Raw genomic sequence first — 15,759 nt, 5'->3', positions numbered from 1 at the left:
CCTAACCCGAGTGAAAATATCGTCCGCAAAGGATAAATACCTATAAATATATACATAACATACTTTCATCAAAATGTGGTTACTGAGCCAACCAAATATTTAACAATCCTCGAAACAAAAGAGCTATTAAAATGTTCGTTTATTATACTTTATCATCGGACTGTGTGAATCGCGCGAAGCCGGGATTTATCACTTTTCTCGTATTCAATTGTACGACACTAGAATAGAAAATTGTAAATACCCACGCCAATTTAAACTTACAAAGGGTGATGTAATGATAATGCAATTTCCTTGTCGAGTATGACAAGGCCGTGAGAATTTATGGTAAGGGTCGCAAACGGAAGTTTCGTTAGGGTTGCCGCGTGCCTTTCCGCAATCAATTGTATACATGAAATCTTATCGTTACTAAATATTGTACTGAAATAACAATTCCAAATATATAACCAGTGAAAGGGTTATATATTTAACCCTTCGATTGTTATCTATTAGCGATAATAAAATTTAAATAAAACTAGCTTTTTATACCACAACATTTTTAAAGATTAATATCAAAAATCATACAGGGATTTGTTATAGATGAAACAGCTTTAAAGGGGGTGAATATATAGTTCATTTGTCAGCAAAAAGGTTTAATCTTCTATTTACGTATATAAGCTTGAATAAATTGACCGATCACTCTGATATGTGTCATTATTGTTTTCCTATCTAAATGTGACAGGCCAATAAATTCTGGCAATGCAAAGTTAAGAACAATTAGTAAAAAATAATTGATTTTATAGTACACCAATACCTTGCTTTGCGTCGTTTCGCTTTGTGTTTTTTTCTAAGTTGCGTCGCTGCTTAATTAGTACTAATTTTCACTGTGCGTCGTTAGATTTTCGTGGTTGCGATGTTTTAGGTTCGAGGTGAGTCTTTAATTTTTTTTTTAAATTTTCTTATTTTCTAAAAGATGGCAACACTTTTATTTCTAATTGCGCCATGCCATCAAAACTCGGGGATTCCCTTAAAACTAAAAATCAACGCAATTTGAATGCAGTTTTATTTTCACTTTGTTTTGCTAATTTTAGAGTTCAGTTTCAATTACGTAGTGTGTTGTGGTTTTTTTAAAAGAGAATAATCAAATTATTTAAATTTTTACGTGCTGTTTCTTGTTACAAAAAAAGAATATTAAATAATAATATAAAAAAATATTCCAATTTATTTATTGGCAGAGTTATATTAATTAGTTTTTTAAATTTTTACTTTGTTTAATTTTCTTTTTAAAAAGTAGTATTTTCGTGACCCTGGAACCTATCTTTTTGCATGGTTTGCTATAGAAAATCTTAATTAATTTTGCGGCGTTTCAATTTGCATCGTGTTTTTTTGGAACGTAACCACGACGCAAAGTGAGGTATTGGTGTAATCCGAATTTTGAAAAGGCAAGGTTTACTATATTATCATAATGTTATTTATGATAATATAGTAGTACGGTATTATTATTATTAAGCCATGTTTATATTTCCACATCAACGTACTTTGCATTTTAAATGGTAATAAGTTGTCTTCGTACAATTAACTTATTAGTCTGATGTTAGTATTATAGGGATCGCCCAATCAACTAATAGTACGTCAAACTTAAATCCCTAGAGTTGTTTCACTCGCACAGTACCACACGCAGACCTGTGCGGGCTCATTTACCCACTAGTTGTACTATGCAAAATTTATAGATATGCCTCACTTACCCACGAGTTGCACTACGCAAAGTGGATAGATATAGCGGCTAAATATAAAAGCCGAATGAAGCAAAGAACAGAGCGTAGGAAGAAGCCAGAAGAAAATCAAAAAACCAATTTTTTTTTTAATTTTCGTACTCTTACTCAATGACCTATCTCTTACAGTATGGTTAGTTTTTTCTTTGGTGTGGTTTTCGTCTGAGTGAAGGCTTCCTCGTTCATTTTACAGAATTCTCTGTTTTTAGCGATCGTCCCCTGCGATTGCGACAACATCATCAGCCCAATATTTTTCTGGTCTGCCAACATTATTCCTGATGCTCCTTTCTAACAAGTCAGTCTTTTAGGGTCCACTTGTCTTAAATCTTAAAGATATGACCAGCGCATTGCTATTTTAATACTATGCCGTCCGGCGACACCACAGTGGTGTCGTGCGCATATGATGGCCATGGACGGAAGAATAATACTGAATACAAAAGAGAATGGAAATAAATAAATATATAAAACAAACAATATTGTATTAATTTACGTATGTATATCTTCGAAATTTCATGAAAGTAAGGGAACAGGGTTGAGAACGCATGAGAACTAGCGATGAGTTGATTAAAACTTTACATTTCATAATTTCCCGATAATGTCGAAAACGACCGGTGACAAGCGAATAAATTTTTACGAAACGTGCTGACAAAGTGTTAATTTTAAAGCATTGGTTATTTTACTTTTATTTCTGATAGTTTCTGCCCTATGTATCTTCTTGATTCTTAAAATATTTTTACCTTGAGTGTAACGCCATATCTGACATCCATAAAACAAACTAGACAGAAGAAAGATATCAAATTGGATGGAGTATACCATACATTAGTTGGTATTATATGAGCTATTCATTCATCCATATAACCAACCATCCTGTATAAGGCATTAATAAATTATCCTTAATAGACATTCCTCGTTCTATATACAAAGGACATTAAAGCCAAGGCGCCTGCCCGGCGTCTCGTGTATTTCGACGTCTGCCAACTGAAGGCTTCAACGCCAAATAGTTTTGGTAAAACTGTCAGATTGATTTACTATGTAAAATTTAAAGTTGTATCAATTTTATAGTGTCATTTATATTAATGTATTCCGTAAATCGACTTAACACTATGTCTATCAGGATTTTGTGTATACCTACTTTGACCAAAGGTTTCTTTTGACACCTTTGCGTTAGGATGCAAATAACTATAAAGATGTTGAAACATGTTCTCTTTTTTATATTTAACACGACTGTATATATGGAATAAAGACATTGCGAAGTGAATACGAGAATTTAAAACAGCTTCGTAAAATTGTTTTAACTTTTGAAAAATGGCAATATTGTAAACTACAACCGTATAAAAAATTATACCGAAGAATTCAGTGTTGTTGTCGCTACGGATTTGCGAATTGTTGGAATTTAAGTGTAATATGATTTAAAATTGGACAATGTTATAAAATCGTTTAGGTGTCGAAAGACATTATAGAAATATGGCATAATATGCACGTATACAGAGCAGGATTGAGAATAAATTTAACATTTATTAGGGGGATCAGAAAGTAATATCGTTTCAGAAAGTGATATCGAAGGTGAATATATTGTTTGATCAGAAATAAAAACTTGTTTAAAATGTAGTCGTGTGAATTTAACTTACGAAATTACTTTCCGGTCCCCCTATTACTAAACGATGGGCCGAAACATTAACAGAGAATAAAATATATTTTCAAGTTGAAATTTTAAAAGGTGTCTTTTGACACCTTTGGTGGAAATAGTGGGGACCTCATTGACTAGCTATCTCTCAATGAGCCATAAACTTAGTGAAGTCGAATCAGGATTGAGGAGAGATGCATGGACGAAATAAAGTAAGGGGCATAGTCCATTGGATTACCAAGTAGACGAGGCAGTGAAGAGTCCACATAAATCATAACATATCGCCTTGAGGTTCTGGAGTAGAAACATTAGTACGGAAGTGCAGCGTTGGATGTTCACCATCAAAGTGGACAGACGACTTTATAAAGATCATCTCAAGACGCTGGATGAAGCTTTAAAAGATTTTAATGCTTTAAACCGGTGATATAGTGGAAGGTTCATGTCGAGCAGTTGAGATCTTGCGATATTGTGGAAATTTTTTTTTTAATTAGTATAAGGATATAAATTCCACAGACTTTAGTGTCCGTGTCTTTCTTTTTACGTTTAGGTTTAAAAAAAAAGACTTTTTTGCTCACGTTTTTATTAGTTACAGTGTTTACTAAGTCTCTTAATCTATTTTAACGACGCACTAAGAATGTCCAGTTTTTAAGATTACGTTTCGTGCGATCACTTCATCCCTACTCCATATTGCTATCATCAGGTTAGTTGGTGCGATCATAGTATCATAAGTTTCAATAGCTTCAATTCAATTAAAATTTCATAATAGATTAAGTTTAAATAACTTAAAGTAATACCGTGCAAGCAATACGTACTTCAGTTCCAAACACAGAGTTGGCACTAATCGGTATAACATAACTCCTGAAGATGCCCCGTGGAGGGGTGAAACACGTGTTGAGTAATTTGACGGTGGCAGTTATGTAGTTCGCATTGTTTGCCGCATGCGCATTTGTCAGCGGACTGGCGGGCGGTGCACTTTATTGCACGACTACCACTGCATGTGCGGAAGTGGCTAAATATTGGTCCTTTTCTTACTTAGGATGGACTTCCGTAATAACGCCTGATTCCATTAAATATACGTTCTTCAAACCGGTCCTATTGAAAATATATGAAGGAAGCTTATGTTTAGCAGTGAGCCTTACGATGTGAATAATATTGATGATATCTTAGATGCGCTCGCTTTTTAAATAGCATGTCCAATATTGTGTAGATGTAATATTTAACAATTAAAATTTTTGTTAAAACTTATGCCGTACCACGATGGTATCAGTCGGTTGAACCATTGCGGTATGCATCCTGTCTCCGGACAACAGCTGATTACATCAGGGCCTGTGTCATTGTCCAGTGATTTTATCTACGTCATTCAACGCTTTTTGTGTTGATAAAAACTTTGTTAGTTACAATTCGATTTGTTTGATTTTTAATCCACTTATATCATTTACGTTAAAAAAAAATGTCGAAACTCAATTTGACAGATATTAGTTAATTAATATATTTTATCTACAATCGAAATTAGTTTAGTTTTCTATAACTGAAAATATATGTCAGTGTTTCAGTCCATAGATCGACCACTGGAAGACATAGGCGTTCCCCAAAGATATCTATTTTTTTAATTAATATAATGGAAAAGGCGTTTATCTTCCATCTCACTTGATGGAGAGTGTAGATGAAGACGAAGGTGGTACACGCCCATCCAAAAGAAACTTGATCACTCTACTCTTAAAGGCTCCAGAGTTCAACTCATCAGGAAAAACAGACTCAGGCAGGTCGTTCCAGATCTAGACGACTCTCACCAAAAACAAGCTATGGTGGGATGTACCATAATCGCCACGTTTGGCCGGTTGGCGATGGGAATGGGAATACGGTAGTTATAGAAAGTTTTGCGAAAATAAGAATAAATGTATAATAACCAAAGGAGAAACTTATTCCATAATATTCTGCTGGCAATTTCATAGGAATATTTTTATAAGCTTTGTTTGAAGAAAAATTTTGATTTTATTACATGATATAAAAGTGTCGGTTGGCTACTAAGAAGTTGTTAATTTTATGGACCCTAGAAAGGTATGAGCAGTGGTGGAGAACAGATTTACTAAAGTAAATCACGTTTTCGATACTAGGGATACAGTCTTATGTAATTCAAACTGCAATGATTATATAGGATTGTCGCTGCTCACAAATTTCAATGTATAATAGATTTTAAAAAAAAAATTACAGTCAATATGAGTTGTTTAATGGAATCAGGCGTTACCTTACGGAAGTCCATCCTAAGCAAGAAAAGGACCAATATTTAGCCACTTCCGCACATGCAGTGGTAGTCGTGCAACAAAGTGCACCCGCCCGCCAGCTCGCTGATAAATGCGTATGCGGCAAACAATGCGAATTACACAACTGCCACCGTAAAAACACTCAACATGACATCCTCAGGAGTAATGTTACACTGTTACACTCTGTGTTTGGCACTAATCGGTATATTGGTCCTTTTCTTGCTTAGTATGAGTTGTGTTATAAGTTCGAATGCTTAGTAAGTGCATTTGTATCTTTATCTTTGCTAACCATAATATCACACTACGATACGATCAATCCTCCTACCAAGGGCGACGATTGTGATGTATCTACCCCATGTCCTTTTCTTTAAGAAGCTAACGTCCTTTTAAATTATATGATAAGTCCTTTTAACATATATGTTGTCATAAAAATATTTCGCATAGATATTCTGACGCAACGGTAAGATTCTTATGTAAATTATGTAATAATAGTGTTGCCACACCGTCTCGCTGACGACTGCCAAAAACATGGCGCCGCAATGGAACCGTGTCAGCTTGGTTCGTACCCCAATGACCTGAGGTCGTTGACCTGCGCCCCTGCAATGAAACAGCTGATTCAGTACTATATTATATATTATGTTATTCAATTAAATCGATTTTATAGTTCAGATTGTTTTAATATCGATGTTTACTTTGTATTTATTGTTACTTGAAGATAATTATGACGTGTTCATAAACATGTGGATATCATCAATTTTTTATTTAACATTGGATTAATCACACCTCATTGACCTCAAGATGAGACTGTATGGTAGATAGAGACCTCGGATCTGAGAAGAACTTTTCAAGAAGAAAATTTAAATATTTAATTAAATTGAAGCATTTAAATAGCCTGGAGGTGAACATATCTGTCCTAAGATGTGTTATCTTCTATGAATACTAGGGATAATCCGTAGACGAAGTTGAAGTGTCTGAAGGCAGGTCTAAAGCTTCTGGGGAGGTGATCACTGACTGGCAGGCGCGGTGTAGGGTGTCCACATACAAAGTGAATAGACGACTTTACTCTATTACAACAGAAATTTGTTAAAATGGTCACTAGATAAAAACCTGTCGGGTTTAATCAAGCGTTATCTTCAAATTTTAACAGCTGAGACACAAAGTAAGAAAAGGACTAAAATATAGCTACTTTCGCTATGTAGCAGTAGTCGTGCAATAAAGTGCACCGCCCGCCAGCCCGCTGATAAATGCGCATGCGGCAAACAATGCGAATTACACAACTACCACCGTTAAATCACTCGACACGTGTTTCACCCCTCCACGGGGCATCCTCAGGACAAAGGTTAGCCGCCACGGGCTGGCGGGCGGTACTTTATTGCACGACTACTGCTACATAGCGGAAGTAGCTACATATTAGTCCTTCTCTTACTTAAGATGGACTTCCGCAAAGTAACGAATCTATTCAATAGAATAGATTCGTTACTTTGTCTCTCTTATTAGAGAGACACACAAATGTGAAAATAAAAATAAGATAAAAATGTAGATAATAGAAGGGTAATGGCACAGGCATTACCGATAAAGATTTGAATTTTTTTTTGTTTACTAAATATCCTAATCTTTTTAAACGCTACCCTAATAATGTCCTTTTTTAAAAATAATGTTTCGTACGACCACTTCATCCCTACTATATATTGTGTTAAATGTGGGGTAAATAGTTTAAATAGCTTCGAATAATATTCTATTGTATTTAATGCGAAATCCTTGAAAATATACACTTTTCTATTGTGTATATTCAATAAAACTATTCATAGGTAACAATAGAATTAGTTAATGCTAGACCTTAAGGTCACGGAACCTATTACAGGTCAACCGCAGGCCGAAGACCCCTGCTTCCTATTAATGGCAGCGGCCCTGTACTCTATTGCGGATTCAATTACCGTCGACCTCTTCAGTGTTTATAATCGTACATAACATATTATATTATGTACCTGCCGTCTGAAACAATATGTTATGCAATACCCGGCGATAAATATTACACATCGATTTATGGAAAGAGACAACAAATTTCGGCTTCGTAGAGCACTATCTCTGTCCCATACTACCTGTACTGTACTGTTTCTGTTGAAGTGTTTGCTGTTAACCTTGCGGCTTTTACAGCTTCGTCGGTATGAGTTCACGGAACGGAGGGGTCCGTGGACTTTAAACCCATACTACCTATGTGACGTTTTGTCAGTCGTATTTCGTGCGACAGAGTTTAGCCGATTGTCTCTTTCCAAAGGTCGATGTGTAATATTCATCGCCGGGTACCGTAATATAGTGGTGATATCGCTGCTCCCACCGAGTAGAATGACAAGTTCGATAATGCAACTTGTAGTTACGAAAAACTAAATATTGGTTATACAAGCCGCGCTCAGAATCTTATTTTGGCTACGTAAAGCAGTGAAAATATTTATAAAAACATAATTGTATCTGTTCCTAGCATGCTGAATAGCAGTAAAGTTTTTACTTATATCGTATATTCTTTCTAATCTTGTTTGTACTTTGTCCATCTCCGTCATTTTTAGCCAGAAAATTATGGAAAAAATTTACAAGGCGTATTGGAACCCATAGATTGCAAATATTTAAAAACTTCTCGAAAATTATGACAACGACTGTCTACTAACTAGAATAATGTACAATGAATTTTGTGATTTTTTGAAATAAGAATTGACAGGTACTTTTTGAAGGCACAAGTCAATATTGTTTTTCTCCTCTTTCCTTGCCACTGTATTAAAAAATCGGAGTTTTTTTTATTGTTTATTATCGTAATAGCTTTGGATAATAAATTTTTGTAAAACTTAGTTATAGTCGTGGCAAGTCGCTTGTTTTCCGACAATGCTAATCCGAACATCGTGGCGATGTTTGAGGAAGACCAGTGCCTTGGAAGTAGGCGTCTATTTAAAATAAATAAATAAATTTCTGATACAGTTTTTCCTTGGAAACTTGAATATGTTGACGACGTAGTTATAAAGAAGTATTATTGTCATTTGCTCCTAATCAAACATTAAATATTAATTATTAATTTAATGCAATAAAATAAATAGATTAGCGAGTTATCGATAATAGTACAATGACCTGAGTCGTCTAGGGCTTTGATTACACTGTATGTCCTATGAGAAAAATTACTGAGTCGATAGAGGTATTAACACTATATAGAGATCTGCTACATGGATTTCCAATAGGACCTGTTGGAAGCGGCTTGCATCAATCTAACATTGTCGTGTATTGGCGCCCAAAATATACAGTCTTAACTGGTCATTTAATACCGTCCAAGCGTTTAAAGCGCTCGACTCCGAGTTGCATTGTGAAATGATTTTTATAGTCCGCGATAAGGAAAACCAAAGCAGTAACAAAGTCAATAAAGACATTGTAATTGTTTTTACTCGCGACAACCGTGCATTGGTCTCTACTTATCGTTTCCGTTAAAAAAAAAAACAAAGTCACTTTCACTCGCCATTACTGTGACGGCAATAATTGATATTTTAATATTGTTTTGACGTCAGTCTGTTACATATTTGTACATATGTTCGCTAAATGTAATACGTACTTGGCTTTTTAAAAGTTCTTGCCACTGAGGACATACAGGATCCTTTTTATATCTTGTTAATCAATTATACTGTCCTCAAAGTTAGGTCCTCCGTTACCAAGATTCAGTAAACCTGCCTGAAAGTTGAGACTTTTTGTTGCAGCATTTACTTCCACCATCTCTAACATGAGAACTTATAATATATGTTATAATAATTAAGTGAATGCTCCCCTGCTCGAACTTGAACTACCTGACTCAAGGCAGGTGATGCAGTTGTAAAACCTACTCATTTTCCGTCGAGGCGGCGGCAGCTTCCTGTAGGAACAACAATCTCGACATTTGACATTGATTGACGATTCGAAAGCGCTTATGACAGTCTTAGTTGTAATGGAATAGGCGTTTGTCTTCCATCTCACCTGATGGAAAGTGTAGATGAAGACGAAAGTGGTACACGCCCATTCAAAAGAAACCTGATCACTCTACTCTTAAAGGCTCCAGAGTTCAAGTTATCAGGAAAAATAGACCCAAGCAGGTAGTTCCAAATCTTGGCGACTCTCACCTAAAACCGTTTAGTTCGACTTTTGGGTATGCCAACAACGTATGGATGAAACTTGCCTGCGCCTAGTAGTCCGATAAAGGAATGGAGATGGCTCAATCAGTTTGAAAACAGCCTTCGAGCACTCTCCAAAGTGTATCCTATAAAAAACCGATAAGCTGGCAACTCGACGACGATGCTCAAGAGTGTGCAGTCTGCTATTTGAGAGCTTTTCGTTGTTAATTAACCTACGGGTTCTTCGGTCGACTGAGTCCAAAGCTTCCAGATGATATTTGGCAGCACCTCCCAAGAGGTGACTGCAGTACTCCATGCAGGATCGAACTAGGGCAGTGTAAAGATTAAGCAGTTGTTCAGAGCTGAAGTACCGTCAAACCTTTGAAGTAATTGATAATTTACATTTAGTCTATTTGAATACATAATATTTCAGTTTTAATTTGATTTTTATTGTCATGGTTTGGCAGACACCGTATTGGTTAATTGCACCTGTAAAAGGCACTGCGATGAATTTGCGTCGCAAGCCAACCCAACTCCTCGAGAAATCCCTACAGACCATTCTCGGTCGATTCCCCGCATATAGTCTTACATAATTCACACTTGTGCAATATTTAAATAGGTCAAGAGACTTAGTAAACAATGTAACATGCAAAAACGTGAGCAAAAAGATATGTTTATGTTATTACTTTAAAGAAGCCCTTCGTACTGTATAACAGTGTCTATCATGCGGCGGTAGCAATATTACGTCACACGTACTAGTGCGTGTGTTGCACGGACGAGACTCGGATGCGATCGCAAGGTTCATAGATGCGGTGAACAAGACAACCGCCGCACAGATACTGGCGCACAATCCGAGGATGCCAATATGTAGCAGGGATGAGAAAATGTTTGGGCGTCGTTAAAATAGATTTTTTTAAATGGTCCCCGCTGTTGGGGACCTCTCGTTCCCCTATCTCGTGTGAGACAGGGACTTTTTAATTTCGTTAAAATAGATTAAGAAACTTTGTAAACACCGTGTCATGCAAAAATGTGAGCAAAACAATAACTGTCGGAAATAATAAATATGTATGTATGTAATGTATATATATATATATATATAAATACATAAATAAGAATTGCCACTGCTGGCCACTGTTGGCAGCGACGTCCTCTGCGTACTGTAATATACTGCATATAGCCCTGCGGCATAGTACTGAAACTTGCAAGCGTAAGTCACGGGATAGATTCCCGTTATACAATTTTATATAATTTTCACTTTGCGCATTAATTATACAGAATTACCATAGCAGCGTCCTCATCGTACCATATATAATACCACACTGCAATCGCCAACTAGCGTGCCATGCGTGGCGATTATGGTATAGATATCTATAATTTTCTATATATATAATTTTGAGGTGAACAATGTATAGAAAAGATTAATTTAATTAAACTTTCAAAGAAAATGAGCTATTAGGCGATTCTTATAACGTACACGGATAAAAAATTATTATAAGTGTATAATAATGTGAATAAATGTTTAATAGCATGCTTAAATCACTTATGAGTGGTTTAAATACACGACTATTAGAAATAATTTAAAGAATATTCGTGACTTAGTAAATGTAAATATCTAGACGAAACGCTGCACTTTCTTCCCAAGTATAAACATTTTGAATGCAACTCTACAAAATATTTTTCACGTTCCATTAAACTTGATATTACGTAACATTTATAAAATGCGGCGACATTTCAAAGTATAATTAAATGTAATACATGATTGGTTATAGGTGTAACAGCTCTAAAGGGGTGAATAAATAGTTCATTTGTCTGTTTTTGTTTTATACCTTTTTCCAAGCATCGTGTATAAACTGATCACTCTGAAATATTTTATATTTTTTTTAAATACAGGCCAGTGACAGTACTGAGTCTAAAGAGACAGATAGTAGATAATAAATAATTTTAATTCGAAATTTGAAATCGATTTTATTTAGTATGTTGTATATTATATTATTATTTGTGATGTCAATGATTTTTAAATAGGGTATATGAAATATTATTTGACAAAGCTTTTACACCTATAATAAATCACCATGTATAAACCGATCATTCCGAAATATTTAACATATTTTTTTCTATTGAAATACGTCAGGCCAGTGACAGTACAAAGTCTAAAGAAAAAGATAGTAGATAATAAATAATTTTAATTCGAAATTTGAAATCGATTTTATTTAGTATGTTGTATATTATATTATTATTTGTGATGTCATTGATTTTTAAATAGGGTGTATGATACAAAATATAATAAATCACCATGTATGATACTCTTTTCAACACAATAAAAGGTTATTTGATTTTAAAGTAAATTTACTGATTCGGTGTAAAAAACGAAGAAATTTCTTTATGATCTGATACATTTCCTATTACTGTGATACTAATTTTCTAATTTCCATCGCTTTCTATAAGGAGCGGCCGGTGCGAGGATCGGTGAGTTAAAAACAATATGGCGGCTTGGTTGTTGTCTCTGTGTGTGTGTGTTTCAGTGTAGTTGCCAGCACGCTTGTGGATGTGGGTGCAACATTTTTCGTTTTAAGTTTCGAATCACAATAGCAAATCGTTCACTTTTGCTTCTTTTTTTTTTTTTTGTTCGTACACACATAATACTGGCAAGTTTACGACTGTAATGTGTCTGGATACGACGACAGACGTGGACGGTGTGTCAATTATTTCGACTTGATACAATAATTGAGGTGACTGGGTCATGCCAAATAGTCATTTAAAGGGACGTGACCTTTATTGATTGTATCGGAGTGGAAATCTTACGCTAAAACTACATGTAAAGTGTGTAAATAATCAAAGTGTAATAGAATATGAATCTTAAACATAGACGGCACATTTGTCCTTCGACAAATGTCATTTTTATTTGGTAATAAAATTGATTTGTATATAGATCAGTACTTTTTCAATCCTTTATGCGCCATGCCCACTTTAGTCTTTCTAAAATGTTTACGCATCACTATGTTACACATATATTTTATATATTTTAACGAAAGGGTTAAACTCGTGTCGAGTCCACTTTCAAATTGCTCCTATGTTGGGAAACAGTGATATAGATATATAACGTGACAAGTAAATTGAGTGAAAGTTATATGTTTTACATTTTAACCATAAAGAAATATAGAGCTGCCGAAACCACTGTACCGCGCCTATGGCATGCGAGCGGCGAGACGGGGGGATATTGGTCACTCGGTCCCGTCAGTCGCAGTTAACGCTCACAGAGCTCATGCTCTCGTATTTTCGACTTTCATCTCTGCGAATATTATGAGAAAACAACAGATATTGATAGAAGTGGTGTTGTTTTTCGGCATTAAGCTTAACCACACACATATCTAACTGCTCTGCAAAAAAGGAGAGTTTAGCTGTTTAGCCCTGACCTTCTACCTTTAGATTTCCAACTGTTTCGGTTTCTTCAGAATTCTCTAGGCATTGTCTCATAAAAAGAGAAGTGTCAAAAATGCCCACCATGTTTTTTTTAATCAGAAATATCAAAATTTGTACAGCAACCACCTAATAATTGCATAGTCATCGAATAGTAAAGCACATATATCATATACATTGACAGATGTTCAACGAAGGCATAGGGCAACCCCTCCCCTCCTCCCATACACGATGACCGGTCATGTACACTCTGCATTCCACCATCTTCCAGCTATCTTAACTAAGTCGTTGGCCCAACTAGTGGGAGGCATGCCCATATAATATAGTTAAATTTAAATAAACTTTAAAAAATTAGGTAACGAATTTTCACGTAAAATACGAAAAAACTTTTTCCTCGACCTTTGTCATATAAGAATCCGTACCAATTGTTGTTGTATTACGGTTGGTATCTATTAATATAAGGCTGGTGTTACAGTGTGAACATTATAAGGCCTGATTATCACGGGAATAATGTGAGAATATAAGCATGTGGAATCTTTAGTTAAACCACTGTTAAGCGAAGTTCCCACTATGTGGTCCGGATCGGTCATCGTGGTGACCTTGGGGGAGGCATATACCTTGCAGTGGGCGGGGCGTACATAAACTGGAAGATGGAGCTAAGTTGATGATAAATAACTTAGTGAGCCTATGACTTAACCACGAGAAAGCTGAAGATTATACCAAGACTGACAGTGTCAGTTGAGTAAGGGTCAAATCTGAACAGTAATAATACTCCATATAACACGGGACCTTTTGTAGTAATTTCTTATTACGCGATTGATGATTTAAAATAGTAGATTGATGTGGGACATTCAGAACTGTGTTAAAATTGTCTATCTCGTAAGAAAATGTCCGGGGGATTTGGTAGAGGAATTACAATCTGAAATGTTGCATAAAAGAAGAGTAAAGAATCATTTTAAAATAATGTAAATGCTCTGTCCCAAAATCAGATAGGGGAGTACGATAGAGCCATAATAGCGAGGGAGTAATGAAATATCAGAAATGTTTGTCATTCCTGTAACGCGGTTCTTTTTTTAACGCATTTTAATATTACGCGATTATATGTGCCTTCTATAAGAAGTGTTTACTCTACTTTTGTATAGAGTGAGTTCCTAATAAATTTCAAGTATATCTGCACATTTAAACTGTGTCAAACCTCCATATAACGCGTTATATGTGGTCTTATGATCTATTACAACAATAGTCGTAATCTCGCACTAATCTGCCGTTTTATAGGGAGGATAAATGTGTTAAATAAATATGGTCAAATTTGACCATACGCACTTAAAAAAAAATTATTTTATCACATCGAGTATAAAAGAACGGTTCAAATTTTTTTACTAATAAAAGTAAGGGGCTATCTTGCAATTTAATTTATTTTAACTATATTAATCAGGATACAACAATCCATCCGTAATTATTTTCTTGAAAAATATCGATGTTTTATTTGTACGTTAGTTTATTCAATTATCGATTTTAAATTTATATAAATGTAATCACTAAAATGTCTATAAAGAAATACCAGTAAGACTCCGCTCATCATAAATCGCTAAGCATGTGGCCCCGTATATCCTTAATTACCGTTCTAGGCATATGTGAGATAGCGGTGTCGATACTCGGCTACAGTATGGCCAGGAAATCGGAAACAGACGAGACTGGTTAGATATGTTTTATTTTTTATTTGACTACATCTCATACGTAACAACTCAGATTTGGGATCTTGCAAAAGTTGAAATAAATTAAAACGTAATATGATATAGTAACACAGATTGCATACTGCCTCCAACATGAGTCACCACACAAACTAGATCATGCATAATGATCGCCAGAAGGAAACTTTAACACCTAGAGCTACAAAAGCAGTCAAAACAAGGGCTATTGCTACGGAATGAGGACTCCTTCCCCAAACACCACCCGGAGGGATTTAGAAGCAGTGTACCTGAGTCACAAAGACGCTCCACATAACATCCAAGTGGCGCATAAGCCTGAACTAGTAGCGGGGGGAGATATTTAAATTGAAAGAAGTTGTAACAGCCGCACAAGACTAACAGTGAGGACGTAACAGAAAGTAGAGATAGAGAGAGAGGTAGATAGATAGCATAGCACGAAATGACGTCACAATCCAATAATATGTCTAATGATGTACCATTTCGTGTCGAAATTCCCCAGGGAATCCCAGAGTGAAGTTAAAAAAGATTTCAGGCTAAATGTCATCCGCGCACTACTTTGAAAAATTTCAAAATATCTGTATTCGAGTATGCATTTACTTTTAACATTATAAGCAGTAAACTACCACTGGCTCGGAACGATTATACTGTTGAGAAGAGCCGGCCTGAAACTCAACAGTTGCTCTTTTAAATGAAATTCAACAAACTTTGATATATACATAGTAATATCGACCTTTCTAATGAGTTAAACAAGATTTTATTTTTAGTTGTAAATTCAAACAAGTCAACAAACAGTGTATATCGAAAGAAAAAAAAGACTGTCATAAAATACAGCAAAGAATATAACAGAAGCCGAAATGAAACTATGTCAAAAAATAATGTAAATTGTGA

The 15,759-nt window shown here is 35.4% G+C and overlaps 1 protein-coding gene across 6 annotated transcripts in view; it reads left to right on the top strand.

The window, feature by feature from the left end:
• lap (like-AP180) overlaps window positions 1–15,759 on the top strand; it is an 80,959-nt gene that overhangs the window by 40,919 nt on the left and 24,281 nt on the right. For 5 of the 6 annotated variants that reach the window (XM_068763784.1, XM_068763781.1, XM_068763783.1 and 2 more), the window contains exon 4: window positions 12,191–12,211. The exons of the other annotated variant lie outside the window; for it this stretch is intronic. In XM_068763784.1, coding sequence (XP_068619885.1) covers window positions 12,191–12,211 — 21 coding nt within the window. The remainder of the gene's footprint in view (window positions 1–12,190; window positions 12,212–15,759) is intronic. 6 annotated transcript variants of the gene reach the window in all.

The sequence above is a fragment of the Battus philenor genome, unplaced genomic scaffold, assembly GCF_028537555.1.
Source record: "Battus philenor isolate CCGP_79_NKW_IND1 unplaced genomic scaffold, ilBatPhil1.0.hap1 SCAF_18, whole genome shotgun sequence".
In the NCBI taxonomy this organism is placed as follows: Eukaryota; Metazoa; Arthropoda; class Insecta; order Lepidoptera; family Papilionidae; genus Battus; species Battus philenor.
This window is presented reverse-complemented; position numbering and strand designations above follow the sequence as displayed.